The 22,635-nt window shown below is 41.8% G+C and overlaps 1 protein-coding gene and 1 long non-coding RNA gene across 3 annotated transcripts; both read right to left on the bottom strand.

Moving 5' to 3' along the window:
- Positions 1-18: 18 nt before the first annotated feature.
- On the bottom strand, positions 19-14,014 carry RNF125 (ring finger protein 125). 2 transcript variants are annotated; one of them, XM_035125155.3, is made up of 6 exons: positions 13,587-14,014; positions 5,903-6,056; positions 5,345-5,439; positions 4,208-4,298; positions 3,034-3,141; positions 19-1,782 (listed from the first exon to the last, which is right to left on the bottom strand). In XM_035125155.3, the coding sequence occupies exons 1-6, from the start codon at positions 13,733-13,735 to the stop codon at positions 1,690-1,692; spliced, it is 690 nt and encodes a 229-aa protein (XP_034981046.1). In that variant the 5' UTR covers positions 13,736-14,014; the 3' UTR covers positions 19-1,689. The 2 variants fall into 2 exon arrangements, with proteins under 2 accessions (XP_034981046.1, XP_088531570.1); XM_088675444.1 differs by lacking the exon at positions 3,034-3,141 and having other exon boundaries at positions 13,587-13,994.
- A 6,626-nt stretch (positions 14,015-20,640) lies between these two features.
- On the bottom strand, positions 20,641-22,572 carry LOC148684837 (uncharacterized). Its single transcript, XR_015951467.1, has 2 exons — positions 22,434-22,572; positions 20,641-21,266 (listed from the first exon to the last, which is right to left on the bottom strand). It is a non-coding gene; the product is annotated as an uncharacterized LOC148684837 (long non-coding RNA).
- Positions 22,573-22,635: the final 63 nt, after the last annotated feature.

The following is a 22,635-nucleotide window of genomic DNA, read 5'->3' as shown; positions in this document are numbered from 1 at the left end:
TTTACACCATTTCAAGTATTTATGTACAAATGTGCACTTTAATTCTTACAAAATATATTTACAGTTAACTGCATCAATGAAAAACACTTAGGTATTACTTAACCAATATATATGTATGTCATATTAGTCTGCTACAACAATTGAATACAGCATGGAACAAAATAGGAAGGCACAACCAATCTCTTATTAGGAGCTGCTGGTTTTGGCTTTACTACTTTCCCTCACTGAAAATTTGCACCTTCAAGCTGCTCTATCAGTGTAAAATATGCTGTTATTAAGAATTCTACTGAAGTCATCAGAACTGTAAAATGATCTACCGGTAGTACTATTTGTCAAACATTAACTGTGGCTTCACTTTTTGCACTCTGATCTGTATTATGACAGTTCAGAAAGTAAACAGTTGTTTGCTCTCCCTCATTGGCATTGCAACATCTAAATGATCATGAAAACTCTGGCCTGCCCTTTGAAAGTGTAGTCACAAGATGCTCTGAGCTTTGGTCATATTAAAAAAAAACAAAAAAACTTCAGACAAGAGGCTTAGTAAGTTTTGCAGCAAAAGAAACAGGCGGTATAAATAATTTTTAATATTCAAAAGAGTGACAGTGTTATATTTCTCACCAGAATGTAGCTCTTTAAACAATATAATTAGGCAAGGCAAAATCCATTTCTAATTTTGATGACAAATATGAAGGTACATTGAAAATAAATCTTTCTGATGGCTAATTTGGAAGATAAATTTTCTCAGCCTTTAATGTTTTTTAAATTTGGTAGTGGATTAGGTTATATAAATCAAGTGGAGGTTATCTGTAAAATGCTGCTTTGTATCATAACTCGCTAATAGCAAAAAATAAATAAATGTTTGACTACTCAGAAACAAGTCCTGCTGAGTCCAATGGGACTTATTCCCAGGTAAGTATTGTTACATTGCAGCCTAAAACACCAGTGGATGTTGTAGAAACAGACCTTGAGGTGTGTTTTATGCTGCATTAATTATTTTGCTCATCTTTATATTGCATTGATACCACACCAAATTCATGTGCTAGTTGATCCTCATTTAGGCCTTATTATGTTTTCAGCCTTTATTAGATACCACCTAAAACATGTGTGGCGAACCATTGGCCCTCCAGATATTACTGAACTACAACTCCTATCGGCCTCAACAAACATGGCCAATGGCTAGGAATGATGAGAGTGTTCAGCAACATCTGGAGGGTCAAAGGTTTCCTATCCCTGCTCAAGTTTTTAGCATAAATGTTTCCCACAAACGGAGTAAGTGAATGCAGGTAGAAATCAGGTGCAGCTCTCACATGGCTGTGTACACCTGAGAATCCTTGATGCAGTGACATCCTGATAAGAGAAAAGATGCTCAGGAGCAGTAGCAGCCCATCCAGAAAGATGGCCCTAACTGCTTCTAATCAGTGCTCACTGCAAGAAGAATCCTTGGGTGTGCTCAGCTCAGTAGATCACAACTCAACAAGATTACCTTCTCAGAAGGTCATAACCATTCAAGATTGTCATGCCTATACAGTATAAGAAAATAATGAATTTTGACAATGCTAAATACGTATAATTTGTTATTAGGGAGGCTGAAGTATAATCCTAAAGAAGTTGACAATAATACTTTACAAGCAACATTTTAATTCACAGTGTAACGAATCCATTTGGTATTTCTTCCAAACTTTGATAGGATTACGCCGTATTTGGATTAGGCACATGCATATACTCTATTAACGACCGATCTAGAACTCTTTCAACGAGAGCTTCTTCCACTATACTTATATCCTGAAATAAGAAGAGAAGATAGTCAGATATGTAAGTAAAGCAAAAACATAACAAAATCCTTCTTAGCAATAAAAGTAGTCCTATTAGGCTGCAACCGTAGTTGAACCATTATTTAGCAGTTATTTAGACCAACACCATAAGCACCAATCTTATCGATATTTACGGTAGCATCATCTCTTGAGCCTTCCTTATCTACCACCCAAATTTAGATTTTCGTGCTCTAAGATTTCCAAGGAAAGTGAAACCATATTTGGATACAATTTCTGATTACCAATAAATATTTGCAAAGAGCTGCAGAATGTTAGTCAGATGTTTTACTTCTACTGCCCTTAAGTGTTAGTTTTTCAAGAGTGACAAGACACCAGGCATAAGGGTGGGTGACTGTATCAGCCCACTTCCAGCTTTCTACCCTTTGAGAAATTTGCACCATCAGGACAAATTCTGCTAACATAACAGCAAGACAGTCTGAGATGTTTGTTTCAAGTGTTTATGTGATACCACCAATGATCTAAGACAAGAGGTTCTCTAGTGAATTACGAGAAAATCAGGGTTGGGCTAAGTGAATTATTATCCCATGCAATTATACTCTATGAATAAAACTGTAATATTCTTATTACACAAGATGATTTCCTTTCTTGCAGAAATAGGCAAACAAGAAAAAGAGAAGGATTTGTCTAAGTTAGCATGGTTGCCTAATTTTTGTACTATGCTCCATTTTATGTTTCATTGTATTTAATGCAATTTATTTATACTGTATACTGAATTCCTCCTATCATATACTACTTACTGGAGCTTACCTGAAAGCGAGAAACTATAGCTCTAGATCTCTGGTTCTAATGTTTGCCCTAAACTCTTAAGACCACTGCCCCTCACTTGCTCCCGCACACCCAAACTTTGTCCCCCAATTTTCTAGGAAACCTGTTGCAGTTATTTCAAATGCATACTCAAACTGGAGTGGGTGGGGAAGGATTAGATCAGAAAGAGAGATTGGAACAACTCCTTCACTAATTCTTGGACTGGTATTTAGGAAGTTAGGCTTCTCTGCATGAGTGTAGTACCTTTGAGCTATTTGATTATTTCTCCACTGAAGTCTCTTAAGTCTTTGTAACCTTTCTAATTCCCCAGTCATGACATTCTTGCAATCGACATATGTCCTCATATGACTTATCAGGGAGATATGGGAGAGGTGGAAGTTGTAAACAAATGACTCTTAGCAGGGGGTTAGGAAAAACAACCAGGCAATTTACTCACTATATAGTCTTCATAATAGAACGTATGTCTGAGCTGAAGGTGCCTTAAGAAATTCCTGCTGCAATAACTTGAACCACCACCAGGTGATAAGCGACAAATTGGACAGTACTGTAAATAGTTCAAGGGGGGGGGGGAATAAATGCACTAAAAAAGAAAGTGTTTTCACAGTAGCAAAAGAAATGATTATTGCTAAAGAAAGCAAAATCTCCATATCTGAGTGATTACAAATATATTAACTGATGTTTGTTATCAGTAAATTCAGATAATTCCTTGATCGGTTTTGTATACAACTAATAAAATGCCTTGTATATCAGTCTCTCATGCTTAGATGTTGTTGGTTCGCTTTTGGGTTTTTTATTGTTTGTTTGTTTGTTTGTTTTGCCTAAACAACGTACACACTCCTAGGTGTGGAGTGCTTTTTTTTCTTGTATGCTCTTTTTATACCATCTGACAAGAGCTGGCCCAGGAGAATTTCATGGAACTGACTGATGCTAAAAAGTTGAGTAACAGCAGCAGGGTCACACCCTCTCTGTCCCTCTCCCCGTTAATCCATCAGGGCAACTAAGGCTGATTTACTGGTATTCTTGAAACCAGTCCTGAGGCCGGACTGAAATGGGTCAAGAAAACTGATATCTTCCAATAATGCCTATAGTTGCACTGACACTACTCTCTTGATCACCTTACCCAAGAGAGTATTAGCAACTGGTCAATAATTATCCAAAGTTGTCTTCTTTAGGAGAGATTGTATCAGAGCTTCTTTGAAAGCCAGAGGCACCACGCCTCCTTGTAATGAGACATTCACTACTGTCTGAACCAACACAGTCACGTAGTCAAACCTCCCTGGCTAGCTTTAATCAATGAAGATTGTGTCAACTGAAACTGATCCCATAAAACTTGGTGACATGGAATACTGGAAACATCATTTGAATGTAATAGCAGCAAAGTCATATATTTTCATTTATCATCATATTTATTTGTCACTTTGCATAGAATGCCTTGAAGCAACTATCTATCTATCTATCTACCCATCCATCTATCCATCTTTCTATTTATAATCTATTAGTTGACCATAAATATGCATATTCTAGTTTATACCACTACCTAATATTTCAAACAGTCAGTCTATTGATTTAAACAACAATGTGGTTTGAACCTAAAAAAATAAGGTGCTTACCACTGCTCTCCTGTCAGATCTGTGGAAAGTGAGAAAATGGTCCAGAAAATCTTCTTCATCCAATGAATACTGGCAGAAAGGGCACGGATATCTGAAATCGCATATGGTAATATTTATATATTAGCTGCATTTTTACATTTTACGATGGTATAGTAGTTACCTATTAAAATCCAACATATTCTAGAGCTGGCAACTGAACTGGATGATGAGCCACTTTGCTTCTGCTAAATAGGATTCTGCATCAAGTATCTCTCTACTGGAGTTGGGATGGGGACATGATGCAAGTAAAGAGCGTAGGCATAAAGATATGGTTAAGTATTGTGAACAGAGAACACTATGCTTTGCATGGTGCCTTCCCCTTCTAACACATACAACAGAAATGGTTTAATTTTTTCTCCAAAATTTACCCCGCCCCTGCCCCACAAAGCACAATCAAGGATGCCAACAGTTTCTTCAAAGGTTGTTGAACATTGGAATTGGTCACCAGAATTACATTACAATAGTAGTCCTGCCCATGCACTGAATCGCTATAATAATTCGAAGCAGAATTCAAGGTGCTTGTTTGACCTTAAAAGTGTGAATACATGTAGAGCATTACCAATTTTCTGCAGCTGCAGAATTCCCTTGCCTTTGCCTAGAGTTCAAAGTACAGTCATACCTCATGTTACATCTGCTTCAGGATGGGTCTTTTTGGAATACGGACACACCGAACTCGGAAGTCCCAGGACAGGTTACTTCCGGATTCAGCGCACACGCCTGCGCAAAAGCGCTAAATTGCGCTTTGCGCATGCACAGAAATGCCAAATTAAGTCACACACCTGCGCAGATGTGGCGCTTCATGTTGCAAACGGGCCTCCGGAACGGATCCCACTCACAACCAGAGGTACCACTGTATGAGAATCTTACAGAAGTTCCACAAAGCCTTTTTGTTGACCTGGCATCAGTAGTTAAGAGTTGGGTTGGTATCTGCTAAATGATCTATGTTTGGTTTATTTTAAATGGTGAGTTATAATTTGATTTTAAACTGTATCATCATTCACCCTAAGTCACTAGGGTAAGGGAAGGCTAAGATTGTGAATGAATATATAAACCAAGCTGAGAGTAGATTTCTCCCCCCATTATTAAGATACACTTTACCTTGTGTCTGGGTATGCAACTTCCTGTAGGGGCCCATATTTCTCTATATATTGGTCACAAGTTCTCAGATGAGCTCGCATTTCACTGAGGAGTACCTAGATTCATTTTAAGAAACATTGTGTCAGTCTTTTGCTGTACAGAATGCTATTCACTAGCAGACTAGCCCTAAAGCTTGTTTAGTACACAGAAGTACAGGTAGGTCTCATTTAATTCCAACAACGTATGCTTAGGATTGTAGTTGGGCTGCCCAACCTTTGCAAATGGAAGTGCCTTGTATTTCTTCATTCTAAACTACATGAAGTGATTCAATATGTTAAAATTCAACATTTACAGGTTAAATTGTTAAAAGGGAAAGTGATGGCCACCACAGTTTTGCTAAAGGTAAAGGATGCAAATGTAAGATCAGGATTTGTTAAACTGGGGATAATGTACATTGAGAATTCTATAGGAGTTGCTCCCAAGTAAATGTGCTTAGGGTTGCTAACTTCAAATCCCCATGCATTTCAGAATGCCTAAATGCACGAGGCAGAAAATTATAGAATGCCAATACTTATTTACCTGTGTTCCACATTCTGTACAATTTTGGTGTCTATTTTTCATCATCTTAGTAATATCAGTTGCTGGAATCCCTTCAGAAGGAAGAAACGCCCGGCAGTAGGGACATGTCCATGTGTTATTCCTTATACTTGCTGCAATACAGGAGTGGCAAAATCTAATGAAGAGATAAGAATAAATACTGTTTCCAAACAAAACACCACTTTAAAGAAAGCACTTTGAAAAGTCACACAGTTATGATCACTAGTGAACATGACCTTATAGAAGATTGGTTTCTACCACAGTTCTTGTGTTAATCATTTTGTTTACTTGAGAATCCCAATCTACAGGACCACTGATAAAGTGAGGCTACAGAAGATAGTGTGTTCTGTTATGGAGATATCTGTGCATTAGCTAAAGTTACTCATTAACATGCAAGCGCCTACTTACTAGCGCCTGCAAACTCTACCAAGTATTAGTCAAGCTCTATGGGAGAGATCAAGCACTTCAAGCAAACAAACAAAAAAGAGAGGTACCATCCAGCCAAAGGTTAAGCACTTTCATGTCCTGCTGAATTTAATGGAGAAGAGTACATAAAAGGCATTTTACACATTTACTGAAATCAATGGAACTCACAAGTGCTTAACATCGGCTGAGCTGTGCCTGTAGCTGTTTCACTGCAAATATTTGTGCAAGATTCTGTTGTGCTAACCTGATTCACATATATACAAATAAAAAAAGACACAGGAATAAATTGAGCATGTGCAGGGTATCATTATCCTTGGTTTGAAAGAGTAGTCATCAGATACATCTTCAGTGATTATTCCCAGCTTCAGTCAGACATAAAGAGTATATGAAAATAAAAGCAGAGGACAGAAAGTTGAAGCCAATTACTTATTCATGAAATTATTGCACAAATGACGGGATGAAATCCAGTCTTGTGGATATAATCACATTGCGATGGCTATAACACCATGCATACAAGAGCTGACATGGATATGTTTGACCAGTGGCAAGACTGCCAGCTTGATTAAGCCACTTCTGGTGAAACCAGAGCAGTGCATGGAAACACCGTTTACCTTCCCGCCACAGCGGTAGCTATTTATCTACTTGCACTTTGACATGCTTTCGAACCTCTACCTTCTGACTGGCAAGTCCTAGGCTCTGTGGTTTAGACCACAGCGCCACCCGCGTCCCAAGGGGCTCTTAGCAGTGTTCAATCAATACATGGTTCTGGGAATGCTCTTTTTTAAAGAAGTTGGTTGCTTTAGTATCACATAAGCTTCCCTGAAATATACCTAATAAATAAAATGTGCATGCATATTTGGCAGGTGGAGAAGATAAAAGGTGGGCTAGCTGTGGAGCAGCATTCGTTCTGTTACTCCCAGCAGCAATAGCAGCAGGTGCTAATTAAAAAGGAGCCTGAACAGTGCCTGATGTGCCCCCTTTTTTTTTAACAGAAAACTAATCCAGGCTGGTAGCATTGCCTGTCAGCTTTGTCCTCTGCCTCAGTGCTGCTCTTGTAGAATTCAGAAGGAGGATGGGGACAAAACTAGAATTAGTTCTGCCTATTACAGTCATACCTCGGTTTACGACCACCGCGGTTTGCGACCGATCGGTTTGCGACCACTGCGAACCTGGAAGTGTTTACATCCGGGTTCCACGGCGCGCGGATACGCAGAAGTGATCTGCGCAGCGCATGCATGCGCAGAAGCGATCTGTGCAGCGCACGCATGCACAGAAGGGCTCTATCGGCGCTTCGCACATGTACAGAAGAGCTGCTCCGTTTACAACGTACTGAGGGAGCAACCGACTCCCCAGAACAAATTGCGGTCGTAAACCGAGGTATGACTGTACAGTGGTACCTTGGGTTGAAAACACTTCAGGTTACAGACTCCGCTAACCCAGAAGTAGTACCTTGGGTTAAGAACTTTACCTCAGGATGAGAACAGAAATCACGTGCCAGCGGTGCAGCGACAGCAGGAGGTCCAATTAGCTAAAGTGGTACCTCAGGTTAAGAATGATTTCAGGTTAAGAATGGACCTCCGGAATGAATTAAGTTCATAACCAGAGGTACCACTGTATTGGCTCTGGCTCCACCTGCTGTTGGCCTTCCTTGTCTTCCAGGCATATTGGGCACCAGGGCGTCACTGCTCTGACCCATCCATCTATTTTGGCACATCACCTGTCCCTTTCTGTGCCCTATCTCTGTCCCTCTCTCCTGCCACTGTAGCTTTTGCTCCTCCATGACATATGTTTTGTTTGTGGCAACCCGGTTTCATCAAAACTCAACACAAGTATTGCTGCAGCCAGCAAAACCAGTCTGTGCAAAACTGTTCTTCTGCATTTTCGCTAATATTGGCGCCAATGAGACCTATTCTTAACCAGTTGCCTTAAGGGGAAAGGCTGTTCCTCCTAGGAGAGCACATGCTATGCATGCTAAAGACCCAAGGTTGGAAAATATTTCTGCCAGAAACTGAGAGCTGCTGCCACTCCGTATCAGCAATACAGGGCTGGAAGGCCCAATGGTCTGACTCCGCATAAGGCTGTTTTCCTACCGGTATGATCAGAAGTTAGTTCAATTTACTTCCGTAAAAAGTTTGCAACAATGTGACTTAATTCATCCTTCATGTACAACAAAGGTAGGAAGAACAGGTAAAGGGGCTGCATTATTTTAGTCATTTAGCCATGGGCACAGCCAAGGAAAGGCAGGGAGGGGCAGCTACCCCCATCAAGCAAATCAATACAAAATACTTAACTGACTGAGGTTGTGCTCCCTCCCAACATAAAGCCTGCCCCCCCCCAACATAAATCCTAGCTACGCCCATGCTTTTAGCTGAATAACAGTCTTGTTTTTTCACCCTACTGTCTACATTATGGAAAAGTTGTGTTGTTAAGTTATACAGCAGAATAACATGTTGGATCTATGATGAAAGTTTCAAAGGTTAGTTTCAGTGCAACCCTGACCAGGCCTGTTCAGAAGTCAGTCCTAATTATTCAGTGGAGTTACTCCCAAGTAAGTGCAGTTGGACTGCAGCTTAAAACTTTTTTTTTTTTGTATTTCTCTTGTCTTTAATCTGAATGTAAAACATGTATTTCATTTTAAAACAGCTTCATTCTATTCCACTTTCTAACCCATAAAACAGTTGGTGAGTAATGTCTTTCAAACTGAAAAGGTGTTTTTAGCATCACTCTTGAAAAACCTTAGAAACCGAATCCTATGTACCGTATTGGCCTGAATATAAACCACACTTGAATATAAAGCCGCACCTTTAAAATTCAAGGGGGGGGAGACAATAAATGAATAAATACGTCCCTAAGTCGATCCCGGGAAATGTAGTTTCTTCCAAGGGGCGTTTCAATAGCTTCTTTGATGTGGCGCCAGAGGGAAGTGGGAAGAGACCTCTTTCTCTTCCCTGCTCCTGTTTCCACTCAAATTAAGAGTGTAGGCAGCAGCAGCCAGGCATGGGGGGCAGGAAAAAGGGGTTTGGAGGGTAGGTGGGTGGGTGGGTGGGAAGGAAGGAAGGAAGGGGGTATTTGGAGGAGCAGGGGGCAGGCAAGGAGGGTTATGGGGAGATAAGGGTGTGAGGCTTGGGGATTAGGGCTGCTGCTGCTGGCCTCCAGTCCAAATTCAGATGGGTTGTACCCAAGTTATTTTTTTACTTTTGCAGACGGAATGGGGAATAGCATGGCTTATTTCTGATCCAACCCTGTTTGAGGAGATGAGGGTCACCCATCACTGCTTTGCAACTTATGGTCAGGCCATAACTTTAGGGCTACATTCACATTGAACAAACACGGATATCTGTTCCTTCAAAACATGAAAAAATGTTGTGCTTAAAATGCTCGTGTTGGCTTCAGGGCAAGTCCCATGGTCTGCAACTGAGGCCCACATTCCCGGGCTGCTCCCTGGGGGGGGGGAGCTGTGCCGCTTTGCTGGTGGCATCCCCCCTTCCCCCCGACAGCTCGGGGGGGCGGTGGGAGAGGCAGGTGGGCTGTGTGCCATGGCCTGCACTCCCAGGCTGCTTGGGGGTGGGGAGCCGAGCTGCTTTGCCGGCGGCATAAGGCGCAAATTTAAGCCACACTTTAACTTTTCACTATCATAATTTGGGAGGAAAGTGCGGCTTATATTCAGGCCAATGTGGTATATTTATTCAGAAGTGGGTCCTACAGAGTTCCATGGGGCTAACTCCTTAACTACCAACCATATTTGTGCATTTAAATACTAAGCTTTAGTATTCCACCATTCTTTTGCCAATAGGAAATGTTCTTCATTTCTACAAGCATGGGCTTAAAATTGCTCATGTGAGACTTCAGACAGATAAGAGATTCCTGCTAATGTTTTTACCTGCAAGATTTCTACATGTACTATAAAGGAAATGCTGTCATGGGCTTTTTGTTGCACTAAGTAAGGATTAGTGGAGCAAACTCAAATCCTTCTCTTCAGCCATAGCTGAAAAGAAGTTTTATCTTAGATTAATCCAAAAGGAAAGTTTCGTTGTGGCTTCCAAACACGTGCAAGGTTTTAAACAATGAACCCTAGTTAATAAGTTAAGCAACGTTAGAGAGAGTTATACAATTTAAAAAACCTACTTCTTGGGTTACATCCATCATTCTGAACTTGCAAATGATATTTACAAATATCAAGTGCAAATGCCAGCTGTTTACTGTATATGTTTCTGAATTTGCACATAACACAGAAGCCACACAGAGGCATACCATTCAACTGTATCTGGTAGACTATCCACCTTCTTGGCTTGGGGCATCAGACCTTTCAACTTTTTTTACAGGACTGACTCAAGATTTTTGCTGGTTTTAGCAGCATGAAATGAAGTGTCCCTGTAGGAAGTAACAATGTACTGCAGAATTCCTTGCAGCATTGCATTGTGAATTAGCATTGTTGTTGTAGACTTTGCTGTCTGGTCTTTGACCTCAATAAAGATGGATTGATTGAATTATCGTAGCTGTTCCAGAAGAAACACAAAATCTCACATTTGTTCATTGTTTCTGGTACGGCAGCAGGTCCCCTTGAATAATTCTGCTCCAAGCAGCTGCCTTGTTTCGCTATATATTGGTACCAGGCATGCTACCACATACATTGAAATATGCAGATTTATATATTTTAAACATGTAGGTAGGTGGGTGCTAGAAAAATGTGCAACAATACAAGTCTTAGTCGAGTTACAAGCTCACATCTGAAAATGGCTTTGAAGTGTAGATTTCTAAAACCTTTTTACTGGAGACTGCCAGACACCAAATTCCATAGCCCCATGGGTTGTTCACACTGTCACTCCATGCATTACTCCACCAGGGAAAATAGGCTCCAGAAGGATAAATGGTGGCATGCAAGAACAGTAAATAAATAAATACAAGTGTGCTTAGTTTGTATGACTCATACCAGGCAGGTTGAGACAAGATGGCCTGAACAATTTGGCTGACAAAGGATCTGTACTTGATTGAATCAATCTGTACTTGATTGAATCAGTGCAGGGGTTCCCAACAAAATTTTCTCGAGGACCCCTCATCGAGCCGCTATTGTGACAAGGACCCCCATTAATTGACTTACTTGCTTGAACATCAAATGCATTATCTTCCTCTTCATCTGTAGGCCTTTATCGTTTTAACGAACCACTTTTTAACCAACGGTCCATTTTTAACTACGCGAACTGTAGCTTCCACGAAAAACAACACTTTGTTTACAAATACTACTGTTTTGCAAAGAGGCAGCGCGCACCAGGGGGGAGGGAGAGGAATGGAGAAGACAGGGTACCTGCGCAGTAGCGCACAAATGAAGCCGACGCGCGCAAAGCATCTTGGGGAGGTGAGCGTTTAGAATGCGCACGCTGCCTCTTTGCAAAACAGTAGTGTTTGTAAAGCGCCACCTAACGGCATACAGCAGAACTACTGCCTCTATCTAATTCTAGTTTTGCACTAGACTCTGCTCATGCAAAACAAAAAAATCTGTTATCATACGAAATAAATTTAATATATTTTTTTATTCTAATAGCATCTTGCGGACCCCTCTGGCATAGCTCGGGGACCCCTGGGGGTCCCCGGACCACCTGTTGGGAACCACTGAATCAGTGAGAGGGGGAGGAATTGTAGCTTGTGAGCATGAAAGGCATTCACAACAGTAAAACCATGGGATGGCTCTTACATCTGAACCAGGCCCCCAGGTGGAATGTAAAGAAGACACAAGCCAAGTGCTAGCTTTTCCTTACAAATTTGTTCTTTTCGATATCCAGTCTTCACTAGGGAGTAAAAATGGTGATTTTGGCATATAAAAAAAGCTATTCTGAACATGTTTTGTTTATTGCCTGAATATCTCCCACTGAATGCTTAACAGTATGTGCACGATTCAAACATTTTAATACAGTTAAAAAAGTTAAACAATGTATTTGTGGCTGCTAATGATTCAATGGTTAGACCTTTCCTTTAATATGGAAAGGGGCATCTATACATTAATAACTATGTCACCCTTGTATATGCTTTACCTAAATTTGTTAAGGAAAATAAATCTTAGTCCATCCACAGGTAGACATGGGGAACAACTCTGGTTTTTCTTTTTCTTTTCCTACATTGGTAGAACTCCAATATTTTGGAATATTGACAGTGAACAGATTTGCACCAATATTTGCACCACAGAATCATCATAATCACTGAATAAAAATATGGTGGAAGACTTTCCAAAACTGGGGATGTTCCTCCCTTGTTTTAGAATATCATGGTTTTTTAAAGAATGTTTATCACCCAAAGTTTCTCAGGGGAAATAGTTGTTGAATTTTGCCATTAAAAATTTACAAAAAGGATACAGTACTTCTAAGAACTCTGGATGCTTCCTTCTCAAAAAATACAAACAAAAGAAACAAACATACTGGTATTTTATACGCACATGCATATTAATTGACACTGCAATTAAATGGATCTTTTGTTCCTTGATAAAATAGAATGCAAGCAATTCCATTTGGGAAAAGTTAAAATAGGCCCTGAAACTCAAAAGAAATCTCCAAAAAGTATGTGGCACTTTTATAGTGCTTTCAAGTGTCCAAGCAAGCACATCACATCCATTCTCTTGTAATTTTTGCAACAACTCTGTAAGGTATTCACATCTTGATAGCAGTGTAGTGTTGATCAGTGTAGTGTAGATCAGAAATGTTTGTACTAGCTCAACCACTACACTACACCAACTCACAAATCTAAATAAATTCGGATCACACATCCCTTCTTCCCCAACCCAAATATCTTACTTAAAGCTTGTTTTCCCCAAAATATTAAAGGGAATCAAGAGAAAGAACAACGCATCTTAACGAAGGTACATCTTTTAATGCCAATCGCCTAGATCTCGGATTCTGTTTCTGAACTGAATCCGTCGCATGTAAATGTCAAGTTAAATTACCGTACTTGTTCTTTGTTCGTGGGCTAACTTGGATCAAAGCACACACTCTTTCTGTGCTCGCATCTTTAGCATTACCACCAAAAAAGGTCGTTTTATTATCGCATCCCAAACGGAGGCCAAATACCCTTTCTTAAAAAAAGAAAGAAAAAACAATTAAACGGAAGTTGGTTGGTCCCAGGCTGCAAAAGTATGGAAAGAACTGCAGCTAACCAAGCCGCAGCATAATTTCTGACTTCTCGCATTGCAAAGAATGGGGATTCACTATCCCCCCCGCCCGGCCTGAACCAATTCCGGGAGCGGAGTTTCACTTACACGTGGCCGCACTGTGTCCTTACAGGCTGGTGGAGCACCTCCAAACAGATGGAGCAGTCAAAAGATGGGACTTGCGGCTGCTTCTCCTCTTCTGCTATCTGGAGAGGGTTCGCCACCTCCCGACTGTCGCTGCTTAACGCGGATCCCATCGCCTAAACTTTGGCACTCCTGGGAGATCAAGCCTCTTGGCGCCGGCTGCTCCTGCTGTGGCTGAGCGCGCGACGCGCTATGAAGCTTTGCAGCTGGAATTATTGTATTGTGTTGTATTGCGATTGTAGGATTTCGCCTTGCAGGAAAAGGAAAGCCGCGCGAGCTGCAGATCTCCCGTTCCGTGCAACGAACTCTCCGAGACCACGTTGGGGGCCGTTTGTGGCGGTTACACTGGCTACACCCTGCAAAAGCATTATTGGCGGATGCAGGACCAGTCCAAGCCGGCGAGAGGAAACCTGACACCCTGAGCTGGACAAAGGGGACCAGCTAGCCAATCGGTGGCCTTGTTCGCTGGCTGGTGCGCTGTTTTCTTTCTTTGACCCTGATCCACAGGGCAAGTCCCATGCATGTTTACTCTGAAGTAATCCCCACGGTGTGCTATGGTCCATGGGGTCACGAAGAGTCGGACACGACTAAACGACTAAACAACAACAATCCCCACGGTGGCCGGCGGAACTTAACTCCTGTGTAGGATCGCACTTTGCAGTAGCCGTGCGTCATAGGTATCCCTAAAATAGCGATAGAAAACGAAATAGGCAGTTCACTGTCGAGCGCGCCTCTTAGGCATTCAGAAACACTCCTGCAGACTCATGGTAAGATACTGTACTAAAGCAAGAATACACATCTGTATCATTCTGTATTACTGTACTACTTTGTTGTTGTTTAGTCGTTTAGTCGTGTCCGACTCTTCGTGACCCCATGGACCATAGCACGCCAGGCACTCCTGTCTTCCACTGCCTCCCTCAGTTTGGTCAAACTCATGTTCGTAGCTTCGAGAACACTGTCCAACCATCTCGTCCTCTGTCGTCCCCTTCTCCTTGTGCCCTCCATCTTTCCCAACATCAGGGTCTTTTCCAGGGAGTCTTCTCTTCTCATGAGGTGGCCAAAGTATTGGAGCCTCAGCTTCACGATCTGTCCTTCCAGGGAGCACTCAGGGCTGATTTCCTTAAGAATGGATAGGTTTGATCTTCTTGCAGTCCATGGGACTCTCAAGAGTCTCCTCCAGCACCATAATTCAAAAGCATCAATTATTCAGCGATCAGCCTTCTTTATGGTCCAGCTCTCACTTCCATACATCACTACTGGGAAAACCATAGCTTTAACTATACGGACCTTTGTAGGCAAGGTGATGTCTCTGCTTTTTAAGATGCTGTACTACTACTACTCTGGTAAAATGAAAACATATTGCATCGGGATGCTTTCCATTGAAATATTTTTTTATAATTTTTATAATTAATTTTCAATATAACACATATCACATCAAATAAAGGAAACATTAAAAAATAAAAATAAATTAAAAACCTTACAATACTGTTTACACATTCAGCAAAACATTCAAATGTGGGATTTCTCAAATCCCTTGACTTCCCTCTGCCCTTTCTCATGGTTCCATTGTTTCATCATTCATTCATGTCTGTGTAATATTATTCATCTTATTGTATCCAATTCTATCTTTTATCATCATATTGCAAATGTTTGTTAAAATCCTGCCAACGTGCGAACTTGTATACATTGCTTTGATATATGTACAGTATATGCAATAAAAACTTCCCATTAATATTTTAATTTGTTACTGTCTTGATTTTGAAGTTTCTCCGTTAATTTAGCCATTTCCGCATACTGTATTCCATTGATTTGGTTTGCCCATTTTCTTTTGGCTTTCCATCGAAATCTAAGAGAGCAGATGCTAAAGGAGTACCTGCACATTTATTGAGATTTAGGGGGCAACGGCAACCAAGGAGACTACAATTTAGAGTGCTCATGTCCAGGTTTTAGCTAGTCATGTCCTCTCCATAATACTCCATTCTATTTTCCTCCTCCCACACAGATGCTGGTCAGTCTGTGGCTTCTGAGCATCTGTTGCAGGGGTGCCAAAACTTTTTACAATGAGGGCCAGATTTGATGAAGTGAACATGTGTGAGGGCCAACCAGAGTTGCTGAGATTTTTTGAGGGATTTTCCACCAAGCTTTTTTTTAGGATTGAAGTTGTTGAGTAGGATTTGACCCCAAGAAATAGACTGCCACAGGGGCCAGATTAAACCACCCAGGAGGCCGGATTAGGCCCCCCAAAATGGACTTTGGACATGCCTGATCTGTTGCATCTTCATTGGATAGTTTTAGGGTACTTTGTCCATATACGCCCCCCCCCAGTAGACGCTGAGCATGCTCAGTTCACACTGGACTGTTATGGGCTATATGCCCCCATACCTGCTTAATGATTGCTTCTACTTCTGCTAGCTTTGGGGTTGCCTCTAGCATGCTGATACTTCCCTCTTGTTTTTCAGCAGACTCTTATTGTCATCATCTTACTGCCATCACAACCCACCATTTGAATTTGCTATTAGTACAGTATATACCTGTGGGACCTACAGCAAAATATTGCAGTCAGGAGTACTTCTGTTCAGGATTTGTTCCAACTAACCATGCCATTTCCAGTACATTCCATTCTATTTTACCTCTCCCTATTCAATGGTCCATGACCACTGAACAGTACTCATTCAGCTGTTTTCGGAGTTCCTTCTCATTAACATTCTTTTCTAGCGATTTTTTGTAGTTCTGGAAACCTTGGCTTTCCAAACCATACTACCATCTTGTGTGTGGATTCTTCTTCTTCTTCCAATTACTGTATTAATCATTGCCTAAACCAGTCTCAGGACGCGGGTGGCGCTGTGGGTTAAACCACAGAGCCAAGGGCTTGCCGATCAGAAGGTCGGTGGTTCGAATCCCCGCAACGGGGTGAGCTCCCGTTGCTCGGTCCCAGCTCCTGCCAACCTAGCAGTTCGAAAGCACGTCAAAGTGCAAGTAAATAAATACTGTAGGTACCGCTACAGCGGGAAGGTAAACGTTTCTGTGTGCTGCTCTGGTTCGGCAGAAGTGGCTTTGTCATGCTGGCCACATGACCTGGAAGCTGTACGCCAGCAGCTCCCTCGGCCAATAACGCGAGATGAGCGCCGCAAACCCCATAGTCGGTCACGACTGGACCTAATGGTCAGGGGTCCCTTTACCTTTAAACCAGAGTCTCAAGGTACATAAGAATAGAAAAAAATTCCTTCAGTAGCACCTTAAAGACCAACTAAGTTTTTATTTTGGTATGAGCTTTCGTGTGCATGCACACTTCTTCAGATACACACATGCACACGAAAGCTCATACCAAAATAAAAACTTAGTTGGTCTTTAAGGTGCTACTGAAGGAATTTTTTTCTATTTTGCTTCAACTCAGACCAACACGGCTACCTACCTGTAACTAGAACTACATAAGAATAATTAGACTAGGAAATCTTAGGATGAATCTTGTAACACAAGAATCAATTGACTTCAATCCTTGGCATCTCAGCAGTATAAGGCAACTTCCTATATGTGTATGTTCTCTGATTCATTCATTAGCTAGTAATTCTGAGTATTTTAATATTTCCATTATGTGTTCAGTATCGCTTGGAGCCTAGCAAATATGGATACTGTTGTAGGATTGGCGGGGGTTGTTTTGGTTGCCATCTTTCGGCCCTCTACAAGCCTATGGTTTTATATCATGGGATTCTCTAATGGAAGGAACTACTGGTACTGAACTGGACAAACCAGTCTCTTTGTTATGTTAATGGGCCTAGATAAGTCTTTTTTATATCTTTTTACATGACTAAAGAGTTGGCCCTCCTTGTTTGTTTGTGTGTGTGCATGTTTTGGGAAGGCCTTCCTTGCTTACCTAGCTGGAGGCTACATCATTGTAGCATCAGAATAACAATAGGCCTGGGGCTAGTTTGGGCTAGTCTTGTCTGGATCTGGGTAGACACAGAGACATGACTTGCTCTCTGTGCAGAAACCCAAGCTATGACATTGAGAAGTCCCTGGAAGCCTAAGGGAACAGCAGCCTCTGTTGGGAGTGTTACTGCTTTAAGTCAAAGGTGCGCTACACTTGGTATGGCAGGAGAGGATGGCAAGTGTGGCAAGAATATTCAAGGGCATTAAAATAAACATTTAAACATGTCAATGTAATGTAGTGTAGTGTAGTGTAGTATAGTATAAAGAAAAATTATTTGCAGAATATGGATATATTTCCAAAATGAGAACAAGAGCGTCAAGTGATACTGAGGACAACCTAGTTGTGTTTTCTGATGTATTTCTTATCAATAAAAAATTGGTGTGGTGTGAGCAAATTTTTATTCTGAAAGTGTGGGGCAGAGAAAAAAGTTTGAGAACCACTGCTTCAAGCCCTTCAACCTTATGCTCAGCCTGTATATTTGTGTAACTAAAACCATATTACAAAGACACCAGTGTCTTCAGTGACCTTCCTTCGAAGGAGGAGTGTTGCCACTCCTGAAGTTTCTTACTACTTCAAGTTTGGTGTGCTCATAGCAATAGATTTCAAGATGTTCAATTAATATTTTGCAAATATAAATGTACTTTAGAAATAAAATACTTGTGTAGTTTTTTTTAAAAAAACTTTTTTTACTCTTATAGTCCAAACTTAGGCAGGTTTACTGGCCTACAGAGCAATCCTAAGCATGTCTACTCAAAAGTAAGTCTTAATGAGTTCAGTTGGACTTAGTTCTGGGTGAGTGTGCATAGGACTGCAGCTTTGCTTTTGGTTGTTTGACATGTTATGGCAGGGATGGGTAACCTGCAGCCTATCAGATGTTGCCTAACTACAACTCCCACCATCCCTAGCCATTGACCATGCTAGTTGGGGCTGATGGGAGTTGTAGTCCAGCAAATATCTGGAGTGCCACAGGTTTCCCTGCGCCTAAATTATATGAGACGATCATGTTGCAATCTATCAATTCTATCTTTATATTGACCTCTGTAGCATATAAAATTCTTACCCTAAAGTTACAAGGTATTTTCCCCCTCCACACCTAACATTTATACACATAAATATGAAGACTATTAAAACCAGTGTGAATTCTGAAATTATATTTTAAAAGCGCAAGTCATAAATATCATTTGGTACTGATTCTTGCTCCATGACTCAGACCTTTTCCTGTTGCCCCAAAGCATCCAACTGTGAGAACAAAGGCTTGCAAGGCCGTCAGTTGTGCAAGTGCAGTTGAGCAAATGGCATCCAGGGCCTGCGTAAAGACTTCTGATGTCACAGGGATACACAGTTGACTCATTTACAAGGCAGAATTCACTTAAAGTGTTTTAGAACCTCTCTCTCCTGCTGTTTATCATCTGATGGTCATGCAGAAATATGGGTCGTCGCAACTGCATTTCAGCCATCCAGCTTTTGGTGTTGCAGTGAACAAATATGTCCCATCTGAAACGCATTTAGTCCTCCACCCACAATTCCTCCCCCTGACAGAGGTGTGCACATTTGGAAATTACCCTTTCCGTCTAATTTTTCACCTTTCCTCCCTTTGCACACCATTATTTAGTGCCTAACATGTAGTAGTAGATGCAGTGCAAAAATTGAGAGAAAAAGTCAGAGCACCCAAGGTGTTGGGCATGCAGATGGGAGTGCAGGAGTTTCTGAGGTTTGGTAAATATTCATGGTCTGCCATACAGATGGGCTTTATATTGTGACTAATATGCAAATAAATAAAAAATAAAAAGATGATAGCAAAATGAACGGCATGGCAGAATTTTAAGTCAGAATTTATTTTACTGAATCTTTTGTGGGATTTTACTGAAATCAAATAATGCACTGCTGGTGAATCTGTGGCCCTTTAGATGTAGTTGGAGTCCAACTCTCAGCCTCAGACAAGGACTGTGGAAATTCTAAGCCAGTGTCACCTGGAAGCCCACAGGTTTCCACCCCTGAAATAATGAGTATGTGGAAATTCAGATCTATAAACCATTCTGATACAATGACTGGACCTTATGGAATGACTTTTTGAAGTGATCCTGTAAGTGGGTTGCTGTAAATAAGCTACCAAAATAAATTGACTTATTTATTTTGTTCCAAACAGTTCCAAACAGAACTTCAGTTTTTTAAAACTTCCTATTTCCTCTCCCATGTCTACTAAAACTTCCAACTAGCATTTTCAGTCAGATAATTTTTAGGAGTAGCATGGTAATTGTGTATCAACAAAGATTCAAATAACAATTGGTGACAAGACTGACACGGGACTTTCTGAGGTGCCACTCTGTCTTGTTCCCAGCTCCCCATGACAACACAAAAGGCTAATAATACACCAGGGGATTTCCTAGGATCATTTTCTTGCAGTTGCAAAACAAACATGCAAATTCTCCCACCCTCAAATAAAAACAAGATGTTGGTGTTTCTGCAATTAGTTTTGTTTTTAGTTTGAAACTCAGTTTTAGTAAGTTTCCTTACCTGATTCTTTGCCTTCTTAAAGACAAATATATAATCCTGCAGAAAAATAAAGCCAAGGTTCTACTCAGGAAGTAAAGTGTACAAAGGATGTTGTAGCAATTTGCTTCTTTAAGCCTTTAGAACCTGAAGTCAACATATGTTGCCACAGAGCAAGTTCCTGCCAAATTTCCTGGAATGCAGGTGTAATCGTTAACTTTTACCTTGTTGACTGTAAAGAGTGTCCTGTGACTTCAGTCATTTTGGTATCTATATTTCAATGGACAGGATAGCTAAAGTAAAATTACTTTGGGAATACGTGTGACAAAAATACTATTTGCAAAGGAAGGAAATCCAGAGCATAAACCTGGATTATAAAATTGCATCCTAAGAGTCACATCTGACTGTTTAAAGCCCCAGTCACCAGGGATTTGCATTGCTTCAAGGCTTTGTCCCCATCCTTAATTCAATTCGCTTTAAAAGAGAATAATTTGAAAAGTGTCAAATCTAAATGAACTAAGATACAGTATGCAAATAAACTGTGTGTATAGCTTCACCACATCCCATTTCCATTTCAGAATAAAAGGCCAAAATCACCTCTAGCATCTATTCTTTTAATGTTATGAACACTATGCATACAATATTTTGAAGCAAGAGCTTACATTTTTGTTGACTTGAAACACCCTTCCCTAAGCCCCAGCTAAAGACCTATGAGGTTTCACATGTGGAATATATACCAATACCAATATCCTGGATGAGATATGGGATGTGTCTTTTTATATTACCCCTTTCCTGATTCTACACCTGGGATGGGGAAATTTTTTTCAGCACTAAAACTGCATTCCCTCCTGCAGGACCTGCATGCCAGTTGTGGATGGGGCGGGAGGCAAAGGTAGATGGATTAATGGCATGATTGTACGTACTTTTGTATAGTAGGCTACATTCCAGCCATGCAAAACTCAAGATCTATTATCACAATTCAACGATGCATTCCAGCCAAGCCAAAAGTATTCAAGGGGTGTGTGGAGCAGGCAGGTGAGCGGGGACGATTGGGAGCCCCTGGTCCTCCACACTGGTCAGCAGGCCCTTTCAAGGTTGCACATGGGCTACCAATGAGCAACAGAGCAGACACATCCTTTCTGAAACTGTCCACTCCTCCGCTGAATGCGAGGAAACATTGGCAAGGGCAGGTTGGTCCTCCATTATTCTCTTCCTCCATTTCCCTGCTTCACAAAAAAATAGATTAGTTAGTAAATAAGCCAGACTCACACAGTGCACCTAGGTGCCTCCCCTGGTGTCCCCCCTCACACATAATCCAATCCAACAGTAGAGCAAAGGCTGCTCAGGACACGCTGGCCTGGCTGACTTTCAAAACTTGCTGTTGATAAACTCAGAGAGAGGACAATACTACACGGGCTCAGAACCGGAACAGAAAAGAACACAACACGTGATTCTGACTTGCTGATACAATGGCCATAGCTCAGCCCTATTACCTTTGTTCAGGGTGGATGATCTGATATGCTAATTCCCTTGTCCCAAATGGCAATTCCTTAGGCCTGAGATCCCTTTCCCCCCCGCAAAAAAAATAAAAAAAATTGAGGGGGCTGGACCCCCCCACCAGTTGATGGGCATTGCCATTCAAATGTTGAGCATGTACCAACTCTTGTGATTGATTATGCAGGGCAGGGCTTACCTGCCCCCCTCAATATTTTATTCAAGTTGGCATCCCTGCTGCCAATCAAGAGAGCTAGATTAAGATCATAAGAGCCTGATGGATTAGGCGAGTGGCCCATCTAGTCCAGCATCCCGGCCAACCAGTTGCCAATGGGAAATCCAGAAGCAGGACCTGAACGCAATAGGACTCTTCCCCCCCACCCCCGGTGATTCCCAGGGACTGGCATCCAGAGAATTGCATAGGTCTGGTGCCCAGGCAAAATGCGTTTTTAAAAATGTGCTCAGGTTCTCCGCCTGATACATTGCTGGGAGGGACCTGCTCAGAGTAATTACACTCTGCAGAGAGCTAACTGGCCTCAACGTCTCCCGGAATCCCTGTAAATGGAACTCATATACAGTACTTGTAGACATATGCGGCAGAAGCGCCTGGGCTATGTCTTATCCTTGCAGGCGCAGCCCTGGTAGAAAAATCAGCCTGCATGCGCAGCTCTAAAGTACCACCGGCAGACCCCGATCCTTTCCCCCGATTGTTTTTCTGCTCACTGATTCTGCACAACCCTCCTGTCTTTCCCAAGAGCTCAGCGAAATGCATACTGCGCATGCCTACTTTTCTTTTCTCCCCGCCCCGCCTCCTTGATTCCGACTCCAGGAGCCTCGCCTCTTCCATCTCCCTCCGCTGTCACGTGACTAGCCGCAAAGGCTGCCGGGAGCAGGCTTACCCGGTTGTCTGGGCTCTCCGGATTCAATATGGCGGGTCTAGGCGGTCACTGAGGGGCTTGGCGGGGCGGCGGGTGTCAGCGCAGGCAGCCCAACTCTGCGCTCGTCTGCGGTGGGGATTCTGCCTCAGCGCTCGAGGGGGGAAGCGTCTCCAGGAGGAAAGGAGCAGGCTAAGCCGGCCGGAGGGGGCCGGCCCTTCGCTTG

The sequence above is a fragment of the Zootoca vivipara genome, chromosome 8 (assembly GCF_965207765.1).
Source record: "Zootoca vivipara chromosome 8, rZooViv2.hap1.1, whole genome shotgun sequence".
NCBI lineage: Eukaryota > Metazoa > Chordata > Lepidosauria > Squamata > Lacertidae > Zootoca > Zootoca vivipara.
The sequence above is the reverse complement of the archived record's forward strand: the minus strand, read 5'-3'. Positions and strand labels throughout refer to the sequence as shown.

Coding starts and splice junctions, on each gene's coding strand:
- RNF125 (XM_035125155.3), bottom strand. CDS start 13,735: ATGGGATCCGCGTTAAGCAGCGACAGTCGGGAGGTGGCGAACCCTCTC. Junction 5,440..5,902: donor GTACAGAATGTGGAACACAG/GTAAATAAGTAT, acceptor AAATGAATCTAG/GTACTCCTCAGTGAAATGCG. Junction 1,783..3,033: donor TCTATTATGAAGACTATATA/GTGAGTAAATTG, acceptor TTCTTATTTCAG/GATATAAGTATAGTGGAAGA.